The 22179-nt window shown below is 36.7% G+C and overlaps 1 protein-coding gene across 7 annotated transcripts in view; it reads left to right on the forward strand.

Moving 5' to 3' along the window:
- Positions 1–22179, forward strand: part of REPS1 (RALBP1 associated Eps domain containing 1) — an 86160-nt gene that overhangs the window by 60868 nt on the left and 3113 nt on the right. For 3 of the 7 annotated variants that reach the window (XM_078054665.1, XM_036097890.2, XM_036097888.2), the window contains exons 9-18: positions 2298–2419; positions 5802–5882; positions 11381–11468; positions 12642–12743; positions 14721–14793; positions 16278–16396; positions 17408–17472; positions 19168–19353; positions 20190–20285; positions 21913–22061. In XM_078054665.1, coding sequence (XP_077910791.1) covers positions 2298–2419; positions 5802–5882; positions 11381–11468; positions 12642–12743; positions 14721–14793; positions 16278–16396; positions 17408–17472; positions 19168–19353; positions 20190–20285; positions 21913–22061 — 1081 coding nt within the window. The remainder of the gene's footprint in view (positions 1–2297; positions 2420–5801; positions 5883–11380; positions 11469–12641; positions 12744–14720; positions 14794–16277; positions 16397–17407; positions 17473–19167; positions 19354–20189; positions 20286–21912; positions 22062–22179) is intronic. The other 4 variants (XM_036097889.2, XM_078054664.1, XM_036097892.2 and 1 more) reach the window with 4 other exon arrangements.

Consider the following 22179-nt stretch of genomic DNA (forward strand, 5'->3'; position numbering starts at 1 on the left):
ATTTTAACTGGAATGTGTGGGGGTGAAGAACATAACAACTAATATATTTTGGTGCCACTGTCTTGATTCTTGCTGATAAGCCAGAAGTTTTACCCACCGTTGCTTTTGCATCATTGTAGGTGCCAACACAGAAAAAAAGCATTATTATCATTACAAAAGCCACTTTGACTTTTCAGACCCCCCTAAAAGAGTCTTAGGGATCCCCAGGAGTCCATGGACCACAGTTTGAGAACTGCTACTCTAGGAAAATAACTCTTAGCTAATGATGAAGTGTAATTATTTGGGTGAATCATGGTTTACTTCTCAGCCTCAAGAAGCTGGACCAGTCACTGCAACTTTGTACCAGTGAATTAGAGGTTCCCACAATCTACCCCAAATTGTAACTGCCCTGAGGTGGGGTGGGATACTATCTGATCCTAGATTTAAAAGTGGAAGACTGACAGGAGAAAGGTCTGGAAAGCCAAACCAGGGCCCCAGTTTGCCCTAAGGTGACATTTGAATTTTAATCAATACAGTCTGACTTTAATTAGGTTCTTTTGAAAATTAATTTTTTTTATGTAGTTAATACTATTTTAATTCAATTTTTTTCATATGAATACCTGCTTTGGGTAATCTCTTACAGACATTTCTTCATTCACCACCTTCATTTCACTTTCAGTAAACATTGTCAAATTTATAGCCATTATCTTCCTTTTCTTAACTTCCTTTCCCTTAGTTATCATAGAAAAAAATCCATAATTTTCATTCACAGCGAAAACCACAAGCTACCCCCATGAGGGATTTACTGCTGCTATTTATCGTAAATAATTTTTTTATTAGTCTTTCTCTAAGAGTCTTCATTGACTATTATCGGAAGCATCGGTTCTGTACCACTCTGATGCATTTATTGAGAAAGAGATTGGATTAAGAAAAAAAGAGCAACTGTTCTTGATCTTAGAAAACAAAAATTTATCAAGATACTATGCTGGACTGTAAATTAGAACTCACAGTGTGATAGGACTATGAAGAAGTTATGTCAGGATAAGTAGATGGGGGAAGTATTTTGAGATAGACATGTAACACAAATAGGGCAAAGAGAAATTTTGAGAACTTTTTCAAAATACCAATAGGTAATTTTTGTTTTAGGAAAGTAGCAGTAAAGGAGAATGAATTTAAAATGAAGGAGAACCTGAAAGGAACTCAGATAAATACTTGAGTGCACAGTATGTATTAGGTCCTAGTATGTGTTAAGCACTAAAATGTAAAGAATTTACTTATGAATGGCTTATGAATGAAATGTAAAAACGTCTACAGTGCTAAATATGGCTATCTATTTAGGAATTTTAAGTACAGTGCTAACATTTAATGGCAAATGTCTTTCTTTCTGATGGAGAAACTTAGGTGCTATTTTATTCAACTTGCCCATGGTCAAACAGTGGGATAGTGACAGATTTTAGAATCATATTTTTGATATAGGTTTTCAATAGATTAGGTATTCCCCATTAGTTTGGCACTTTATGTGATTTCCAGACTGGGGTTGTATTCCAGGCCATGTAAAATTTGGGAAGAGTGGATTGAGAATTTACTTACCATTAAAATTCCTTCTGTTTTTACATTGTAATGATAAAAGTTGGCTCATTCACTTTGCTCTTTGTCCATGCCTGGGACTCTTCCTTTCCTTTTGCTGTCTGCCTTGCCAATAGTCTGCTGCTTTTTGGTAACGGGAGATTTGTAGAGAAAATGTGAGTGAATTAGTTATAAATCAGCTGTTCTCAAATTATATTCCAAGGGAATATGGAGGGATTTTGATTGATAAAAAAGGTTTGTGTTTGGGGAAAAACTGATTTAAATAAAGTTTATTTGCTCTAGGACATCACAAGTCTTCGATACAGATATGCGGGTCCAGCAGGGAATTGGAGTATCCCCACATTTATTTGAACAGAAAGCCTAATTTTTTAAAGCACCTAATGATTAATTCCATGAAATACACTTTGGGAACTGGTATAAGATTATTAGAAAATGATTCAAAGCATGTGCTGTATTGCATTATTGTTACGTGTAACACTCTTTTTTCTATTTATACCTAATTGGATTTTATTTTCATGGAAAGCTATGGTTTCAAGTAGACAGTAAGTAACAGGAATAAGTATTGCGTGATTGTTTGATTGTTAAAATGTTTATTTGGGGAACATAAGGAAAGGAAAGTCAGACTATAAATTACTACTTGTGAAAATCTTCTGTTAGCTTTTTTTTTATAAGTAAATATTTTGAACTAAAATATATTGTTTATAGAGAATTTCTCTATTTTTAAATTGCAGACGTTGGGGATCAGCCAGGTGAGGTAGGTTACTCAGGCTCTCCCGCAGAAGCACCTCCAAGCAAGTCTCCATCAATGCCGTCACTAAACCAGACTTGGCCTGAGTTGAATCAGAGCAGTGAGGTTAGCAGAGCTTCCCTTTTCTTTACTAACTTAAATTGTTTTAAGGTAAGAAGTTCTAGACAGAGTAATTTCAGCATATAACTTTTGGTATGCATGCATATTTGAGAGAACATAGCCAATATGACTGTGATAAATGTTTATAATTATGTGACTGAGGTTTTCAAAGTACTTTTTCATCATAAATACTGTCGTTTGGTTTCCAGCACTCATTGCTGCTAAAATCTTGTGAGTTAGATGGGGCAGACACACGAAGTCAATAAAAAGGGGTGGATATCTTGGCCACAATATCTCATAGCCAGTGAGGGACTAGAGCTAAGCTTTAAACACAGATCCTTTGACATTCAGCCAACTACGGTCCCACTATATCGCACTGCCTGCTCATTCCTGTAAGCAAGGTATGTGGTAGTACATTTGGAATCTTAGCATTGGAAGTGGTGTGTGAGAAGTCACTAACCCAGCTTTCCCCGTGAAAAATGCATTTCATACAACCCAGGCTATTTATAATAATTTAGTTCTTTTTTTTTTTTGGCAATACAAAATGGAATGATTTCACTGTCAAATGAGTGGTTAAAGAAAAGTTGTGTAAGACCAAGCACAGCATGCAAAATGGAATTTGAGATGAATACACCGCTCCCCTATCACTTTGGAACTCCATTATAGAAATCAATAGAAGTAGGGCCGCTCTGATTAGAAAGAGATTGCCTGAGGCCCCCAGGCTGTTAAACCTTAGTGCTCTGTAGAACTCCTATTGAAAACCCCTGTTCAGGCCGTTAGAGCAGTTTTGTGAACAAGTTACTTCTTTCCTTATAGTTTTTAATATCACCTTTATAGTGCTACAAATCTAAAAGTTTGTTGACTTCCAGGAAAAAATTCTAAGCTTGCTATACTTTCCATGTATTTTAAAGGCTGAAAAGCACTGGAGGAAGGCGACACTAGTTAATTTTGGACAGTTGAGAAGCAGAGAAGTAACTGGCCAGTTTAAAGTACTTGCTGTTGCTTTAGGACATGATCACAGATACTGGTGTCTGAGACATTATGACATATTTATCATAAAACAACCGTTTAAGTGTTTTCTTAGAGGGAAGAGTTAAGCTTTAAAAGAATATACTAGTAGAGAGGCTTTATAGAGAGTAGGATCAGTTTTCTTGAAATCACTAATTTTTGCTGCATTTATTCATTTGTCATTTTTTAAAAGCACTATCAGATTAAGAATATTTATATTCCCTTGATATCAGTTCATAAATAAAAGCAACTCTAAGAAGCAGCTCAATTCCAAAGCCCATCTTCATTCTAAGTAAAATTGCGATGTGATCATTCAAGCCTAGGAATGGCTTCCCTTCCAAATTCTGATTCCAGTAGTTGCATTTTCCCTTAAATATTCCTAGAAAGTTTCATTTTGTAGTATTTGCTAAAAAGGTCATGAATGTCATAATACTTCTTTTACTATATGTGGAAAACCAGAATGTTAATAAAACTAACATTGATTTTGAGACCTTTCAACAATAATATTTATAAAAAATACCTACTTAGGATATGGCATTTACATTATATTTTAACTTTCTACCACGAAGCACTAACACTCTTTCAGCAAATACTTACTCAGCGCCTGTGAACATGGAGCCAGCACTGGATAACCCCAATAATAGTCCCTAACCTCTGTTGAGCACTTCTAATGCGCCAGGGCTGCTCAGAAAGCTCCTTACACGTATTAACCCCTTACATCTTCGCCACAATCCCATGATCTCAGCATTATTAGTCTCGTGTTACAGATGGTGAAACTGACACACAGACAGGTCAGATGACTTGCCTAAGGCTGTACAGCATAACTAGGGTTCCAGCAGTCCGGTTGCAGAGCCTGTGCTCTTAGCCATTACACTGAAGTTACAAAGATCAGGGTGTCTCCGCTCTCCAGGTAACTTACGCACAGTCTAAGAAAACCACGTAGAGCTTCATGCCACCAAATAGGAGAGGTAATACCTTCTTTTTGGCAAAAATCTTCTACATCTAAACTTTTCTCCACAATTAAATAATTAGGATTTTAAAAATTCCTTCTGTACCCCTGCAACAATAATTATTGAGGAAACTAATTGTACTAACATCAAGATAAAAGTGAATTATTGTGGGTTTTCTTTAAGAATCACTTTGAATGCATCAGTGTTAGGTTGTTGAAAGATTGTATTATTTATTTTTGTAAATAATTTTCATCACGTTTGCTAATACTTAATTTCTACATGTCTTCTCAAATTGAGTATCACTATTTTAAATAGTAAGTCGAACTTTGAAGCATAAAAATGTATATTTTTCCACACTGAATTATAGAAAGGATTTTGGTTAATAGAGTAGGTGTGTCTGTGTGTAAACATTTGTATGTATATATTGTATATGTGTAGATGTTTTTCCTTCTTCAGAGGATAACTGATAATTCTTAAGCAAATTTTAATGATAATTTTAATGCAATTTTAATATAAAATCTTATGCTATTTTATTACTAAGATTTTCAAAACAAACGGAATTTACTAAAATTAATATTGACTTATCACTCCACCTGTTTTAAGAGGTGTGCTATTTGTGTACCTCTTGTAGAGGAGTAGTATTTCATATCAAAATCAGTCTTCTCTATGTAACACATACTCAGATGCTTGATTTGCTCTCATCGTGGCCGCATTCTGATTTTTCTGGCATGGGGTGGGGCTGGTGCCTGACGGGCAGCTCTGTCTTGTGGTCCGGCATGGCCCTGTGCGCAGTGCTCGTGGCAGGGGCTGACTTGCTACAGATTGACATAAGCTCAAACATAGATTAATTCCAAAAATCTTTTCATTTTATCTAAATTATATTTTATTAAGTATCTAGACACATGTATGAAATATGTGCACGTCCATAATAGAATCATCTTTCAGGGGTCGCACTGGCAAGTCGCACTGACTTGCTTTGTTTTGACCAAAACTTTGGTATGCAGGATTCATTAGCATCGCCAAATCAGTACATTAACGTTAGAATTTTGAAAGAAGGATTTGAAGTAATTCTTTCTCTAGTCAAGACAAACCCCTTTACATTTTTACTTTGTTGCCATTTATACCACTTAGGCTCTGTTCCTATATTATGTTTTAAGTTTTAATTCTGTGAGACTTGGAATCTCTTCCATTGAGATTGTGATAAATTGTTATTATACGTTTGAATGTGAAGCTGCTCACCTTACATTATAAGATGACCCAGCATAGATAAGTATAACATGTTTATGGAAAAATAGAAATTATGGAATTTTGTCAGGCCTTTGAAACACAACTTGCAGTGCAACCTCTGAATTACTTTGCTAAATCTTCTCCAATGATCTTTTACTCCATCTTTCTCATCATGCTGACTTGTCTCTCCTCTGTCTGTTCAGCAGTGGGAGACATTTAGTGAACGCTCTTCAAGCTCACAAACTCTGACCCAATTTGATTCTAACATTGCACCAGCTGATCCTGTAAGTCAATCACTTAGCTTGCTTGTTTGAAATTAATTTTATTAACCCAAATTTCCATTCATTATGGTTTTTAGCTGATATGCATGATTGAGTGGAGTGCTTAGAGGGAAATGGTGGCAGGCTTTTCAATTTTTGTGTGCTTAATGGTGGAAAGAACATTTTTTTTTATCATTTTTTGTATTTTCTAGTTATTTTGATGAGAGAAAACTGTATGTTTTTAAAATCTAGTATATGTATCTAAGGAAGCATTTTGTGAAAAGTGATTTAGCTGACCTTGTTTTCATTTGCTAATTATGTGTATGTGCTGGTAAACATATACTGTGTATCTCAGTGCGGTGACACTTAGTAAATACTATTTTATTTGTATGCTTACACATCATGTAATATGTACTTTGTATGTAAATATGCAATGTCATCTTTCATTTTAACAGTCCAGATGGAATGGCTTTGACTTAATTAGTGTGTTGAGTTCTGTTAAAGAGAATCAAGTTCAGCAAAAAAATAGTTGTTGGTCACAGATTCCCATTGTGCAAGAGAGCCTCTGTCTTGTCTTCCTGTGGCTCACTGTGTTGCTTTGAAAATGCTACAAAGTTCACATCCTGATTTAAAAAATAAATTCTGTCCCCACAGAATTAATTTCATATAGGCCCTACCCATCCCTCAAATTATTTGAAAACTTTAAAACCTTAGCTATTAATCATCCTTCTCACTCTTCACTCCTGCTTTTCCTTTTATTTTTTTTTTCTCTTAAAGAGGAGGACATGCTAATAGGCACCTTTCAAAAGAAAAGAGGAAGTAAGTAGGAAGGGAAGAAGAGAGTAAGGGTAGGATTTTTTTAAAAAATGAGTTGAGTGAAAAGATATGGAGAAAGTGACACAAGGCATTCTTTTTAGATGTTTCTGATCAAAGAGCCATTAATTTTGAATCAGATACAGTAATGGCCTTATTTGATTGTGGATTTGGGAGAATGGCATGTAAAGATAGTAGTTCATCTTCAGCAGTTTAAATTAATGGATCTTATCTGTGCTTTATAGTTTTAAAGAGTTATCTGTGAAATAGGATGCTGTTACGTTGAATTCACCAGATAAAGTATGGAACTGTTTTAAGTGTCTATTTCATAGTTTGTTAATTATTTATGGGCCAATTAATATGTAGATTATCTGTGCCCTTTGCTTTTCTTATTGCTACTTTGAGGGCAATCTTAATTGCTTTAATCTTTGGTTTCAACCTGAAAATTAAGGAGGAATGAAAAAGCAAAACGTGATTTCTGCTTCTTATTAGTAGTTTTAATTAAGGTCTCTTGGGAAGTGACAGGTGCTATAAGCTAAAAGAAAGTTTACCTTTGCTCTAAGGTTTATTTCTCCATATTTTTATTATCTCCTACTTACATAGTCACGTTAATTTTATTTAAAATACTTAATAAAAGCGCTTTATTGGAAAGGCAAGTTTGATGTAGGAATACAGAATTGCTCTGTTCTATTCTCCGACCCTTAAGAGATGGTGAAAATAATCATTCATAGTATTATGATTTTTTTGTCAGGCCAGGAAAGAACATTATATATAAAAATATAAAACTCAGAGGCAAAATAAATTGACTCGTGACTGGCAGGAAATGCCAGGAAATATTTGACTTCATCATAGTGATGTTCTTCCAACGTCTTAGAAAAAATATCCAAATTTGTGAATTCTAACTCTAGTGTTTAAAATGATATGGCTCAGTACTTTCTTTTGTTATTTCTAGTGTGGCAGGAGGCTATAGGAAATTAAAAATGGTTAATTGCTGTTTTAAACCTGAATTTAGATCTCTAAACTTGATAAAGTTGGCAGTCTTAAATATTTGTAATCTGGTGCTTAGAAATATCTTTTTTCTTTTATAGTGATAAACTTAAATCTTAACTTTGTTCCCCAACTAGTGATGTCACTTTAAACTTGCCATTAGGAGAATGCCTGCTACCATTGAGGATCTAAGTTCTTATCCTTCATTTAATACTTACCTGGCAAACTACCTTCTACAGAACACAGCCTATACCCATAATCCCAAATGATCTTTTGCAAGTCTTCTATAAATAATTATAAGTGTGTAAATAAGGTCCATACAGATTAGAAGGGAACCACCTAAAGAAAAATGCCACTGCAGTTCTGATACAAATTTACATACCCTACAGTGTTGAAAATATTTAATGGAATATTTTTAAAAAGCTAAAATTTGATAATTAGGCATTTGCTCAGTAAAGTGAAAGTCTATGAAAAGCCCCATACTTTTCTGTAGCACTTAAGAGACATCTGTATCACACAGTGCAGTGACCTCACATACAAACTGAGATGGGTAGTTACTAGGCTCCCAGAATTGTAATGAAATTGAGTTTCTGATATCTCATTTCTAGAAACTTGATTGCTTTTGTCTGCTTATCGTTAATAGCCTCTGGTAGAATCTGCTTCTACTACTAAATTCTAGACTGATGAGAAGTGTAATGCACTAGTCTTTGCCATGATTTATGCCTGATCTTGAGTGCTATAGAACTTCTGAGTAATTCAGGGTATAAAAAGGAAGTTAGTTTGATTACTGATTATAGCCAGCCAACTCATCTGGTTTGGTGGAGCCCCCTTTCTAGGTGCCTGTGATACTCTCTAGGAGTATAAAAATGTCAAAAAATTCTACTCTTAAGTAGACCACAGCTTAATCATGATAAGTTGATGGTTGTAATATAGCTGATTGTGATAATTATATATAGCTGTGAACAAAATTGTGGGCAGAGAACTGTGGGCTAGCTCAGCCCAGTGTATTTGGGAAAGTTCTCACAAAAGAGGTTATGTTTGTATGCTGAGTTTTGAAAGAAACTATGAATTGGCAGAAATGTACAAGGGCATTCCAAGCAGAGAGAATATCACAGGCAGGATCTTTTAATGTGCTGGGAGTATAGAGTAAACATGTGGATGGGGGGATGATGGGGCTAAGGAGTGTGGTTGAAACCAGACTGGGAAGATCTTTGTGTGCTAAACCAAGGATCTGAACTTCATCTCATAGCCAGCCAGGAGTGCCATGACAAGATGGGGGTGAGAAAGAGGCACTTGGGAAAGATCACTCAGGCAACAGACAATGTGAAGGATCGATGGGATCAAGAGAGAGCAAGATGATGAGTGACACAGAAATGAGAAGTAGAGAGGCTGGACTCAGGCAGGATAATGGGATTTAAGGCAAGTAGAAAATACAATAGATGAGCATAATACAGTCAATAAAGTATACATAAATCAGATGCCCAAATATATGACCTAAATGTGCCATGAGTGATTAGGAATGGGTTTCCTAAAGGTGATGAGGTGATTTGAATAGGTAGAAGAAACTGGGCAGAGCCTGCTAGTCAGTCTTTATACTTTTTTCTCTATTTTTAAATTAGAGGATGCTAGTTTGGAGCATCTGATGTCTCAGGACTCAGAAGCATGTTGGCATTCATGGTTCTTCATTCGGATGTCAAATGCTTAGAGTCAAAGCTCTCTATCCTACTGCAGTTCACAATCACAAATGGAGCTTCGTAAATGTATACTAGTTGGAGGGTAGGCCTGTCATCTGTGTAATGCTCTGCAAGGAATTGCCTTGTCCTGCTAGCAGCTGGATCTGCTGGACTAAAACTGTTGCAGGCTCACAGCAACCAGTGGTTGTGTGTCTGAAGTATGTGATACAAAATTGATTTGCTGGCACAGAAACTTAGGCAAATTATTTGGAGAATGAATAGAAAGAACATTCATGATTTTCTTTTCTTGGAGTCATTATCATGCGTTCCATGTATTGTACTGGAAATATATGAAAAGGTTACTTCATAGTTCCAACTGTTAAAAGTTTTATATACCTGATCTTATATACACAGAAAATATATGTTAGATGAATATTATGAGTTAAAACATCTAATAAATTTTTTTTGCATGTTTTTTCCTAGCTTGTTTTGGGTTTGGAATAAGAATTTATTGTCTCATGAGTTATCATTTTTTTCTCCTTTGATCTTGCCTTATAAGGTTAAATTTTGATTCTTACGGCATTTATTTCTGCCACTAAAATTGTGAGTTAAGAAAGTAGTAGTTATTCCTAAAGCCGTGGTTTTTATAACCATAAATACAACAAAGAACCTCTTAAGTATATTGTTAAAAATATTTTCCTGAGAGTAACTCATTATTTTGTGAGAAATCTAAACTTTTATCCAGTTATAATATTCATCTTTATAACTAATTTTAGAGTTATAGGGGAAATGTTAGAGCTCTTTCCACAATCTCGCTGGCGTGGGGCAGAAAATTACTGTGAATGGATCTATCAGTATAATTGCAACAAAGAATTCATTTGTTATAAATTGGTTGAATGTGGAGATGATGAGAGTAAGCCAGGGAGACCTGTCAAACAAGAGACAGTATGTTGGAACGGAACTTCCTCGAGCAGAGATTTGGTGTTACCTGCTACTCTCAACCAAAAATGGTGTCTGACTTAAACTGAAAAGTCATTATCCTTCACACTGAGTTATAAGCATAACTCATAACTAGATATTCGAAATTGAAGGATCTCAAGTTCAGTGTTTGGCAGCAGCATATACAAAACATGAACTGACACCTCGTAGAAGGAGCGGAGCCCCCTTGGCAGTACTGGTCTGTTGCTGCTAAGCCAAATGCCCGATCCTATTCTGGTTCCTCCCCTGTGGGTCTCAGCTCCCAGGGCCAGGCCTGCCCGTGGCCCTAGGGGCACCTTTCTCATTTTGTTCTCTTTTGGAGAGGCTTGGCGTTTGTCCTCTCTTCTTACTTTGCTGTTTGCATTCTTTTCAAAAAGTCTGTACTACCAATTTCCTTACTCCTCTTACTGGACTTGCCACTCATGAAGTTTAGGAATATCAGATGTATTCCAGTCGTGAAAAGGTTTAAGAAAAATACTGGAATGTTAATTAAGAGTAGGAGTCTTAACTTATGCCTCTTTAAAAATGCATGCCTTTGTGGAAGTTTTAAACAGCTCTGTAGAACTAATCTGTAGACACTATGTATCGTGCCGGCTGTTACAATATAGCAAAGCACTGTTACCTTTGTTTTATATAGGAAAAAGTAAATGTCAGATTTTTTTCAGCAGTTTAGGGAAGAAGAGTTCAGTCTGTTAGTCTTTGGGTTCTCATGAAATAGTTCGCTTTAACCTCAAAGGTTCAGATTTGTATAATTTGATGAGATCATCTCACACTTTGCCTTTGAATATTGTCTTCACCTGTAGGTAGTTTTATAGATCTTTTTTCACTCAAAGCTTTAACCACTCAGAAGTTAAAATGTACTTTTTATAAAAGAAATCAGATTATTAGGCACACATGGTGAACTTGATTTTTTACATGTGATTCTAAAACTTGTAATTAAGAAATTTATTTTCATGCTTGCCTTAGCATAAATAAGAAAGTCTATTTAAAGTGTTGTTAGTTTTTATTATTTCATGGTATCAGCTTGGCATTTTTAATGCAAAGTCTGTATTTCCTCCCATTTGTCTCTAGGATACCGCTATTGTTCATCCAGTTCCCATTCGTATGACTCCAAGCAAAATCCACATGCAGGAAATGGAACTGAAAAGAACTGGCAGTGGTAAGGAAGCTGTTGCTGGGTTGTATTTTAGATTAGTGTCAAACTGAAATACACAATTATTCTTTGAGGGCTCAGATTTCTTTTATAATTGTTTATTTTTTAACGGTACTTTCTACTAGTTTACATATATATGTTTGGCTGTATGTATTGTTCAATTTATATTACAGTTTCAAAAAGGAAACTGTTGAGGGGTGCCTGAATGGTTCAGTCGGTTGGGCACCCAACTCTTGATTTTGGCTCAGGTCATAATCTCAGGGTCCTGGGAGCCAGCCCTGTGTTGGCTTCCGAGCTCAGTGGGGAGTCTGCTTGAGGATTCTCTCTCTCTCTCTCCCCCTCCCCCTGCATGTGCTCTCTCTCTCCTTCTCTCAAATAAATCTTTTAAAATTTTTTAAGAAAAGGGAAACTGTTGAATTTATGTTATAAAGTTTAAAAATAAGGACACTTGGAAATGCGACTTTTCTAATACTCTGTAGGTTGTAGTTTTTTTAAGATTTTATTTATTTATTTTAGAGTGCCTGTAAGCAGAGGGTGAGGAGGAGCAGAAGGAAAGGGAGAGAAGATCTTAAGCAGGCTCCACGGCCCATGCAGGGCTTCATCTCAAGACCTTGAGATCATGACCTGAGCCAAAATCAAGAGTCAGTCGCTTAACTGACTAAGTCACCCACATGCCTCTACCCTGTGGGTTTTTATGATAACTGCTGTGAACTTACATTAAAGTATGTTCAGATTTTAACTGAAGAGGTATATGTTAAAATAAAATTTTGGCTTTGAAATTGTTTTGCTTAAATTCTCGAAGTTTCTCATTTTAGATTAAATGTTTTAGTTACAGGTATATTTTCTCAGAAGTATATTTATTTTCTGTATAAGTCAACATTATAAATTACTTATTTTACAACCATTTGTGTGGTATTTTAAGCAATTACTCTGAAGGGATAAAATTAATAAAGTATGAACATGCAAGTTGACTTTTTTGTCATAACCTATTTTCTGTTATGGCAGAAAACAAAATTCTATATGAACAAGCTTATATTTTTATTAAAAATGCTATTTTGTGTTACATCTCATGAGGTTTACCTGCTACTTCTTTGGAATATATAAATGAAGTCTTATACTCTGAAGTTTATGAATTTATTAATTCAGTTCTTGTATTTTTAACTATTAATTCTCTACTAGATCATACTAATCCCACTAGCCCATTACTTGTGAAACCATCTGACCTGTCAGAGGAAAGTAAGATAAATTCATCGGTGAAATTTGCTTCTGGAAATACTGTAGGTAAGTGAAAAATAGCATTACAGTTTCCATTTGAAGTTGATTAAGTCTGGATTTAGAATCTGAATAATTCAAATGTATAGCTATTTCATATTACCTTTACTGAATAAAGTAGAGATTAGTCAACCCTTTTAAATACCCTACCCTCTGTATGAGTAAATGGTTGCTTATTGCCACCTGGACCTGCTTCTGTTTGCCATCCCTCTCAGTTAACCACATTTAGTCCATGGACTTCCCACTTGCTCCTTTGTCTCACAAGAAATTGTGTGTACATTCATTTATTCAGCCTATGTTAAAGGAATAGTATGTGGCAGGCTCTGTTCTAGACACTGGGGATTCATTCAGCAGTTAAAACAGAAAAAAATCTTTGCCCTTATGGAGCTTACATTCAGTAGGGGATGTAAGAGGGGGAAAAAATCTTAACTCCTGTCTTAGGAGATAATTAACACCCTGGATAAGAATAAAGCTGGGAGGGGCCCCTGGGTGGCTCAGTCATTAAGCATCTGCCTTCGGTTCAGGTCATGATCCCAGGGTCCTGGGATCGAGCCCCGCATCGGGCTCCCTGCTCTGCGGGGAGCCTGCTTCTCCCTCTGCACTCCGCCTGCTTGTGTTCCCTCTCTCTCTGTCAAATAAATAAATAAAATCTTAAAAAAAAAAAAATCTGGGAAAGAGAAGAGGGAGTGACATTTTAAATAAGGTGGTCAAAGAAGACCTTACCAAAAGATGACATTTGGGTTAAAACTTGAAGGAGATGAGGGATTCAACTATGAATATCTGAAGGAAGGACGTTTAAGGCACAGGAAACAGCATATGTGAAGCTCTGATTTAGATAACTGCCTTCTGCTGGAAACAGCAGGCGAACACCTGGAATAGAATCAGTTAGCATATTTGGCAGGCAGAAGTAGCAAGTGGTAGAGGAGTAATTAGGGAGCAGTGTAAGAGTAACTTTTACTGAATGAGGTAAAAAGCCATTAGGAGGTTTTGAATGGAGAAGTGATGTGGTCTGACCTTCCTTTTTTTTTTTTTTTTTTTTTTTTTTTTTTATGAGGATCACTCTGCTGTATTGGTAATAGGCCTGAAGAAAGCAAGAGTCAAAACAGGAAAGACCGTTTAAAAAACAATTAGAATAACACAGGCAAGAGAAGAGGACGGGTGGCCAAGGGTGAGAGCAGGAGAAGTGCACTGCTCAGCACTCCTGAGATTCTGGCCATATTTTTTCAGAAAAGAGCACAGGACTTGTTTGCCTGTGTGATACAGGATGGGAGTGGGAGGTCATGGGCGATTCAGGGAATTTTAGTCTGAGCCACTGGGAATTGAGGAAGGCTGTGGTAACAGTAGTTTTGTTGGGGGAAAAACAGAAGTTGAGTTTTGGACACCTCAGGTTTGAGATGCCTGTTGGTACATCCAAATGGAAATACATTAGTTTTAGCATCCTTCCTGTACCAATTAAACAATTCAGTTATTTGCTATGAAAAAGGAAAGGGATACATTTTGAAATGAAGCCAAACCAAATAACCAGTCCCTCCAATTTATAATCCTTGAAAGTAAGTAGCAGTGTTCCTTCACACTGTCCCTCAGTTTCTGTTTTAAAATTTGTCATTGCGTCACAACCATTAGTTTGCCTCTGGGACTCTGCTCCTTTATAAGATTTTGAGGATTTGGAAATGATAATTTTCTCAGGTGAAAAATGGGGAACATCTGGCTAATCTCGTAAGTTTTATTATTGTCTAAGCATATTTTTATTCCTGTGTTTACTTCTCTAGATTATAACTTGTTTTGTGTGTAGTATTTCATTGTGTAAGTATGCCATGATTTATATGTAATTTTTTACATTTAATAACACTAGGGTGAACTGTTAATCTATTAGCCAGTCTTTAAATATCTCTGATTTGAAATAAGAGTTACTATATTTGTTTAGAGTATATAGGGTAAAAAGTGAATAAAAGATTATTATTAAATAGGATATATTCCATTTATCAGCAGATGGGTACAGTAGTTCAGACTCTTTTACTTCAGACCCAGAACAGATTGGAAACAATGTAACTCATCAAAGGTCAGTATTTCTGTCAATAAAAAGTATATTAAAATATCTTGTTACATTTTAATATTAAGAATTATTTTAGAACCAAGTATGAATTATTTTCCTCTATTCTTCAGTTCTCTGAAGGCTGTTAGGTTACCTATTGATTTACGTAGAAGGGGAATAATTTTGATTCTTTTCCAACTTTAATAGGAAAGCAAGAGGAGCCCTTATTGTTCCGATGGTATTCTGTGGAAGGCCTAAAAAGAGCTATAGTAGCATTAGCAGTTTAATACAGTCCTGTTTGTAGGTAAACAGTTGAGAGTCTGTCTAAGTAATAAATGTACAGATTTCCTTGTATAGCCTTATGGCAAGTGCCCACAGCATTCTGTGTTTTAAAATGCCATCTGGAAGCACACACCCTAGTGTTGGGCTACCTACCTACCCTAAAGATCTGCATTGCATATAACTTCTCAGGCACAAATAAAAAAGGTATGGGATAGGGTGAAGGTGGCAAGGGATTTGTCTGCAAGGGCTTAACCATCCACTGAAAATTGTGTGCAGGACAGAGCATCTTTTTCCCCTCATCTTTATACGTGCTAAGTATCCTTTTGCCATGGGCTTGGAGAATATAGAAAGAGACTAGTAATATAGAATCTCAGAAGAACTTCCAGAGCCAAAGACTGCTTCTTTGTATAATTATTTCTCTTCGGTCATCTTGGATTTTATTTTCCTTTTTATCCCTATAAGTGAGGATCAGATTCCCAGAGTCCATGAGACTCTTTTCAGATTACAGAAGACTTTAGTGGCAAAAAAGTGAATCTTAGGGGTGCCTGGGTGGCGCAGTCGTTAAGCGTCTCCCAGGGTCCTGGGATCAAGCCCCGCATCGGGCTCCCTGCTCCGCGGGAAGCCTGCTTCTCCCTCTCCCACTCCCCCTGCTTGTGTTCCCTCTCTCTCTGTCAAATAAATAAATAAAATCTTAAAAAAAAAAAAAAATGAATCTCTAGGGCGGGTCCAGAATGAGCATAGCCAGCACTATAATGAAATTGCCTGTGGGGATGCAGGAATGGGCACCTCAAGTAGCTGAGCCAGATTCTATTTCAGCTTACCAAACTTCAAACTTTAAATAAGGTGAAAGCTAACCATGTCTGAAAGTAAAGTTTCCCTTTTTTGAAACTGGTTTTTCAAACTAATATTATCTTTAATTGAACAGGAAAATGTTACTAGGTTTCTGTCTACCTTGAATTCATGTTAATAAACTTTTTTTCAAATTTTTTGAAATTTTAAAAAATGTATAATTATGCTTCATAAAAAGATTATTTGCCATATTACATAATTACTTGTTTAATGCATATCATAAACAGTCCTGTCCTTATTCATTGTAATACTTACATACCTACTTGAGAAAATATCACACCTATAAGATCCTTTGCTGCTTAGCCAAGTTTGAACGCTTTAAAAAGAAAAAAGCTCCAATACCGGTAGCATGACCAGTTGTAACGGGGTGAATTTTACAGGTCTCATTCAGGAACGTCGCCTGATAACACTGCACCACCACCTCCCCCTCCAAGGCCGCAGCCTTCTCATTCCAGATCATCCTCTTTAGATATGAATCGGACCTTTGCAGTCACCACAGGTAGGGGTTAAAGAACCATAATATCTATTATCGTTTGATTTTAAAGTTCATTAAAGAGCATAACATTTTATTTCATTTTCTCTCACTGTGTCTTATTTTTTAGTTAACTGAAGAAAAATTTTGAGTTTAAAAGGTGTCAGATGAGAGGAATTTTTTTTTTTCTTAATGTGTTTGAGTGAAAATGATAAAGATGGGAACCTGAGAGATGCCACAAGAGATTTTAAAACAACCATGTGGAGAGTTCAAGGAGGAAAAGGTGATAGGTCTTCAGTTAGCTGACAGAAGACTCATAACTTCAAGGTTTTAATTTTTATATAACTGGTTTTATTGTTATTAATAAATGATGATCAAAATAGAAAAGTTAGGAGCAGAGGGTGATGATGTTCTGTTTTTGGACATTAAAGGTTTGGAATGATGAGGAAAAGGGGCTGTAGTAGTAGGCCACCGGACGTGTGGGCTAAGAAAGATTGTATTATTTGAGAATCATTTATATAGAAATGATTGAGTAAAGTATTAAATGCAAAGAGAAAATTTGGAAGTCTGCATATTTTATAGCTGAAGAACATTCAGAAATAGAAGAAAGCTAAGAATGTTTAGTGTTACGGAAACAAGCATGTCAAGAGTGCCTTGTGCAATAGAACAAGAGAAATGAGGTCTGAGATAGAGTGCCTGCATGGCTCAGTCGGTTCAGTGTCCAGCTCTTGATCTCAGCTCAGGTCTGGATATCAGGGTCATGAGTTCAAGCCCCACATTGGGCTCCACGCTGGGTGTGGAGCCTACAAAATAAAATAACTCCCTAAAAAAAAAAAAAGGAAAGATACGAGGTCTGAGAAAAGGCCATGAGGCTTGGTCATTAGGTCATATCTAGATAGTTTTACAAGATAATAAATGCCTTCCAATACTTATCAAGCATTCTTAGAAGTCTTTATCATTTGATCACATTCACTCAGCCAGTTTGTTCTACTAGAGAAGTATGTATTTACTAAGAAGACGACTTGTGTATTTACTTAGGACAACAACAGGCTGGAGTTGTTGCCCATCCTCCTGCAGTGCCTCCAAGACCACAGCCCTCACAGGTAATTCTCCAACGTATTCATTACTGAACAATTGTATTTGTCTGTTAAGGTTTGCTTCTGTTCTAGAATTATTTTGAAGATCAGGAATTACCTAATTGTCATTCTTAATGAGCATTTTATTCAGGGAAGCTAAGTTTTATTTTGAAAGTCAAGAATAATGATTATTTTTTGAAAGAAACTTAAAAGTGGACCAAATGATAATGTCTTGATAACGGAAGGTTTAGTGGAGAGAACAGTGGGTTGGGAGATAGGAGATGTCCCTGTGTGTCCTGGGTCTCGCAGAGGCTCCATGCCTTTGCTGCATCTCCCTGGAGATGTTAGTCCGTCAGTAAAGGAAATGTAAGATGACCTCTTCATCCCTGCCAGGTTGAAATTGTTTCCATCTGGTATGTTCTAAGACAGATTCTGGATTATAGCTGATAGTTTTATGTAACTGGCTGACTACCTTTTACATGAATGAATTTGGTTGATTTTTCTGAGTTAGATTCTTACAATGAAGTTGGTTATTTGAAGTTAAAAAGATGGTTTCTTAATCATAAAAGATACTGAAATTTGAATATTTCGTTTATCTAAAGTACCAACGAAAATACTTATATTGGGTTGAACTGTGAAACCCAGTGAGTTGGTCACTTGACTCAAGAACCAGTCCAGTGGGGAAGATAGACCTATAAACAACAATTATAATAGGAGGGCTGTGCTAGATATATTTATGAAGTGCTTCAGCACAGCTTGACTAACTAGTAAAGTCAAGAATCACATTGGAAAGGTGTAAGTAAAATGAAGGAAGTGAGACTTTAAGCAGAGACTTGAGAGATCGGAGAGAGGGCACTCCAGTCAGAAGGAATGACATGGTCTGGCATGTTCCAGGGAACAGGAGTTGGTTCAGTACCACTGGAGTGATGAGGAATGAGACTGAAGAGGTGGGAAAGGGGCAAAGTATCTCTGTATTGTACTAAGAAGGACAGAATTCTTACAGGAGAGAGAATGTTTAAAGGGTGTAAGCAGGGAAGAGACTGCAGATTTATTCCTATAGCATCCTGTACTTGCATTGTCATCAAACTCCTCACACTGTGTCTCAAGTCCTTGTGTACTTGTCTCTTACCCTGCACTGCATGGTCTGCTTCATTAGGGCATCAGCCTTATTTGTTCGTTCGCTGTTATTCCCATAGTGCTTGGCCAAAAGTTAAATACTCATCTGTGTTTTTGGATTGAAGATTTTAGAAGGATCGCTCTGGCAAGGGAGTGGAGGACGAACTGAAGGGAAGTACACTGAAGTGTTGGGAGGATAGTTAGAGCAGTGGTTTTCACACTTTAAATTAACCTTTTTAGAAACATAAACATGTTTTAAAAAAATAACTTGTTAAAAGCACAAACTATTGTGCAGTAGCCTAATTCAGAAAAATGTGGATGAAGTGGAGAGTTAGAGAGTAGGGCCAGACCCTCCCTGTCCTTTGATGTACTTTCTTTGCAATATGAATTTTGTAAAAGTATCTTTCTTATTGAAGGTTTGTCATCTTAATTTTTTGAGTGTCTCAGCATTCCACTTAACGATTTTTAGAGCTAGATGCTACCGTCGCTCATCTCCCTGAATTTACAGATAACAAAGCATCTCTACAGTATATTTTCAAAGAAGAAGGTCGCTGACAGTGATAAACTAACAAAATGTGTGTTCCTCCATCCTAATCCATCATGTAGGCTCCTGGTCCCGTAGTGCATCGCCCAGTGGATGCCGATGGCCTAATCACTCACACTAGTACCTCACCTCAGCAGATACCAGAGCAACCAAATTTTGCAGATTTCAGCCAATTCGAAGTATTTGCTGCATCAAACGTCAATGAAGAACAAGATGATGAAGCCGAGAAACATCCAGAGGTCTTGCCGGTCAGTTTTCAAGGGCTTATCTAATTTTCTGCTGGGAAACTCTTCCCACATTATATTCATAAGCAGTTCTATCAACAGAGGAAGCTCTAAAAGAGCAGATGTTAGAGTGGACATCAGTGAGTAATAGAGAATTCATATCCCCCAGGTTAGGTCTGTGCTTCTTAAGTACTTAATTGGCCTTAGATACCTGCTGGTTACAATATAATGCCTAATAAGAATCTGGGTGGGAGTTAGCTGTCTCGGGAAAAGACACAAACAACCATCCGGGCATGGCTAACACACTGCTCGGGGGCTTGCATCTGATGTGTGATTTGGTGAAGATTTCCTAGCTACGCTCCATGCATATGATAGTAAGTCACTTGAGTTAGACCTGCAGACTACAGCTGCCAGATTCCATCTTTGCAGACAGTGTTCTGGAAGACGCTGTTCAGTTCTTGTGGCAAGAACTTCTACTAGCTACTTCTTCCAACCTGAAACTTTCTGCCTAGCCCTGGGGCCACTTGGGGTATGGCCTGAGCCGCCAGGAAGGCAGGGGAGGACCTGAGGGGAAGTACAGGTGTGCATAGGGTACTGGTACTCATGCCCCTGTGGGGGAGGTATCCCCTCCCCAACCCACAAGAACTTTCCAAACAGTGCTGGGCTGTATCCTCAGCCCTCCCCTGCTCTCTGTCCTTCTACAGTAGAGAATGGTCATTTTATGGGGTTTTTTTCACATTCCTTATTATCAGAATGAATATTTTCTTAACATTTTACTCTCTGATGTGTTAACATATGTATTTATGCATAATTATATACTGCTTATGTATAATTAGGAGCGATAATATATTCATCTCTAGGTTGAAAAAGCTTCTGATCCTGCAAGTTCTCTTCGAGTTGCCAAAACAGATAGTAAAATTGAAGAAAAGACAGCTGCTAGTGTTCCCGCCAATGTGGTACGTGAAGTCTTCTATAATATTGATTATTTTGTACATATAAAAAGTTATATGATATTATTTTTAGTTTGTAAGATTTTAAAGATGACGAAAATCTTAGAAATGAAGTTAACTGCAGAGCATCTAAGCCTCTAACTGTAATATATTTGGTCTGTCTCAGAACAGGGTCTGCCTATTTAAAAACTCTAGGAGATGCTAGTCTGTCATCTAGTATATGCCATAGGTTCTCAGAATTTATCTGCTGATGACATTCTTCCACATATAGAAAATACACTTTCCTTATTGGTCAAATTCCATTTGTTTTATTGCAATCTTCAGTGTCGTAGAGAAAAATTGCCAACCCTCTAAGGGTGTTATACTCTGTGTTCTTTTTTTTTTACTGTCTTGGGGATAATTTTCCCCCAACATTTTATTGTGAAAATGTTTAAACATACAGTCAAGTTGAGAGAATTTTACGTTGTATACATCAATAAACCCACACCTTGACTGTACCATTAATATTTTACTATACTTGCATTATCACATACCTGTCCATCCATCTGTCTACATCAATCCTTCTTACCTATTTTTGCATTTTAAAGTAAATTATAGATATTTGCATGTTTTTCCATTGAAAGAAAAGTTTTGGTAGTTTTTTTTTCCTGTTATCACCCAGACACTTCCAATAGTTACTACAGCATGTGTTTCTGAGAGTGCTTAAATTCTACTTTCTGGACACTTTATTTTTTACTATATTTCTGTGATATTTTTTAATAGTGAATTTTATTTTTGTCAGCTCACAGCAACAAATTAAAAATAGCACTTAACCAAAGATATGGCAGTTGTCATTTTTATTTATTAACAGATCAAATGAAGTTATGGTAAATACCAAAATACCGTATTTGAATCTGTTGAGGGAAGATTCACAGTTTCCAACAAAATGTCCACTCATATTCAAGAGTTACAATTATTGTGCATCTTAGTTGTGAGTTTTTAAAGCATTGCCTAGCTTTCTACTTCTTTATTAATTGTTTTATTAAGATGACATATTTTAGTATTTTTGAATAGGAAATCCTATGATGATAATGGATGCATATTTCTGGAGACTCCTCTCCCCCCTCTTTTTTTTAAGATTATTTGAGAGAGAGAAGAACACGAGTTGGGGAGGGTCAAAGGGACAGGGAGAAGCAGGTTCCCCACTGAGTGGGGAACGCAATGCAGAGCCCAGTTCCAGGACCTCCTGAGATCATGACCTGAGCCAAAGTCAGATGCTTAACCTACTGAGCCACCCAGGCACCCCTGGAGACACCCTTTTATATTTATTAAACAGTATATATATTGAACATCTTTCTTGTTAATACTTAAATCGTGAATATTACAGTTCTGAGTCAGATTGAGGCCTCAAGGAGCGTATGTTAGTGTCTGGTTAGGTACGTTCCACAGTTGTGATGTCAGCCAGGAGCACCCTGTTGCATTGAAATTTTAACTTCGCTGTGTTACAAATACGTAAATTGTTTTAAAGTGGGACAGGTGACTTTTAAATTTTGGAGAATAAGCAGTTTAAAGAAAGCAAATGATGTTGGTAAAGTGCTACAACCGTGACTGTCTTGAAGACATGCTCATTGTTAACGGACCTCTTCTCTTGTAGAGCAAGGGCACCACACCTCTTGCTCCACCACCTAAACCTGTTCGAAGAAGATTGAAATCAGAAGATGAATTAAGGCCAGAAGTTGATGAACACACACAAAAGACAGGTGTCTTAGCTGCTGTGCTTGCATCACAGCCTTCTATTCCTAGGTAATCAGAGCTGTTCCTAAACAAACGTAATGACTAGGAGCAAAAAGTACAGCACTTAACGTATCAAAATGAAAGAAATTATGGTCAGACTAGCTCTCTAGTTGAGCAGAGGTTCTTA

The sequence above is a fragment of the Halichoerus grypus genome, chromosome 9 (genome assembly GCF_964656455.1).
Source record: "Halichoerus grypus chromosome 9, mHalGry1.hap1.1, whole genome shotgun sequence".
Taxonomy (NCBI): Eukaryota; Metazoa; Chordata; class Mammalia; order Carnivora; family Phocidae; genus Halichoerus; species Halichoerus grypus.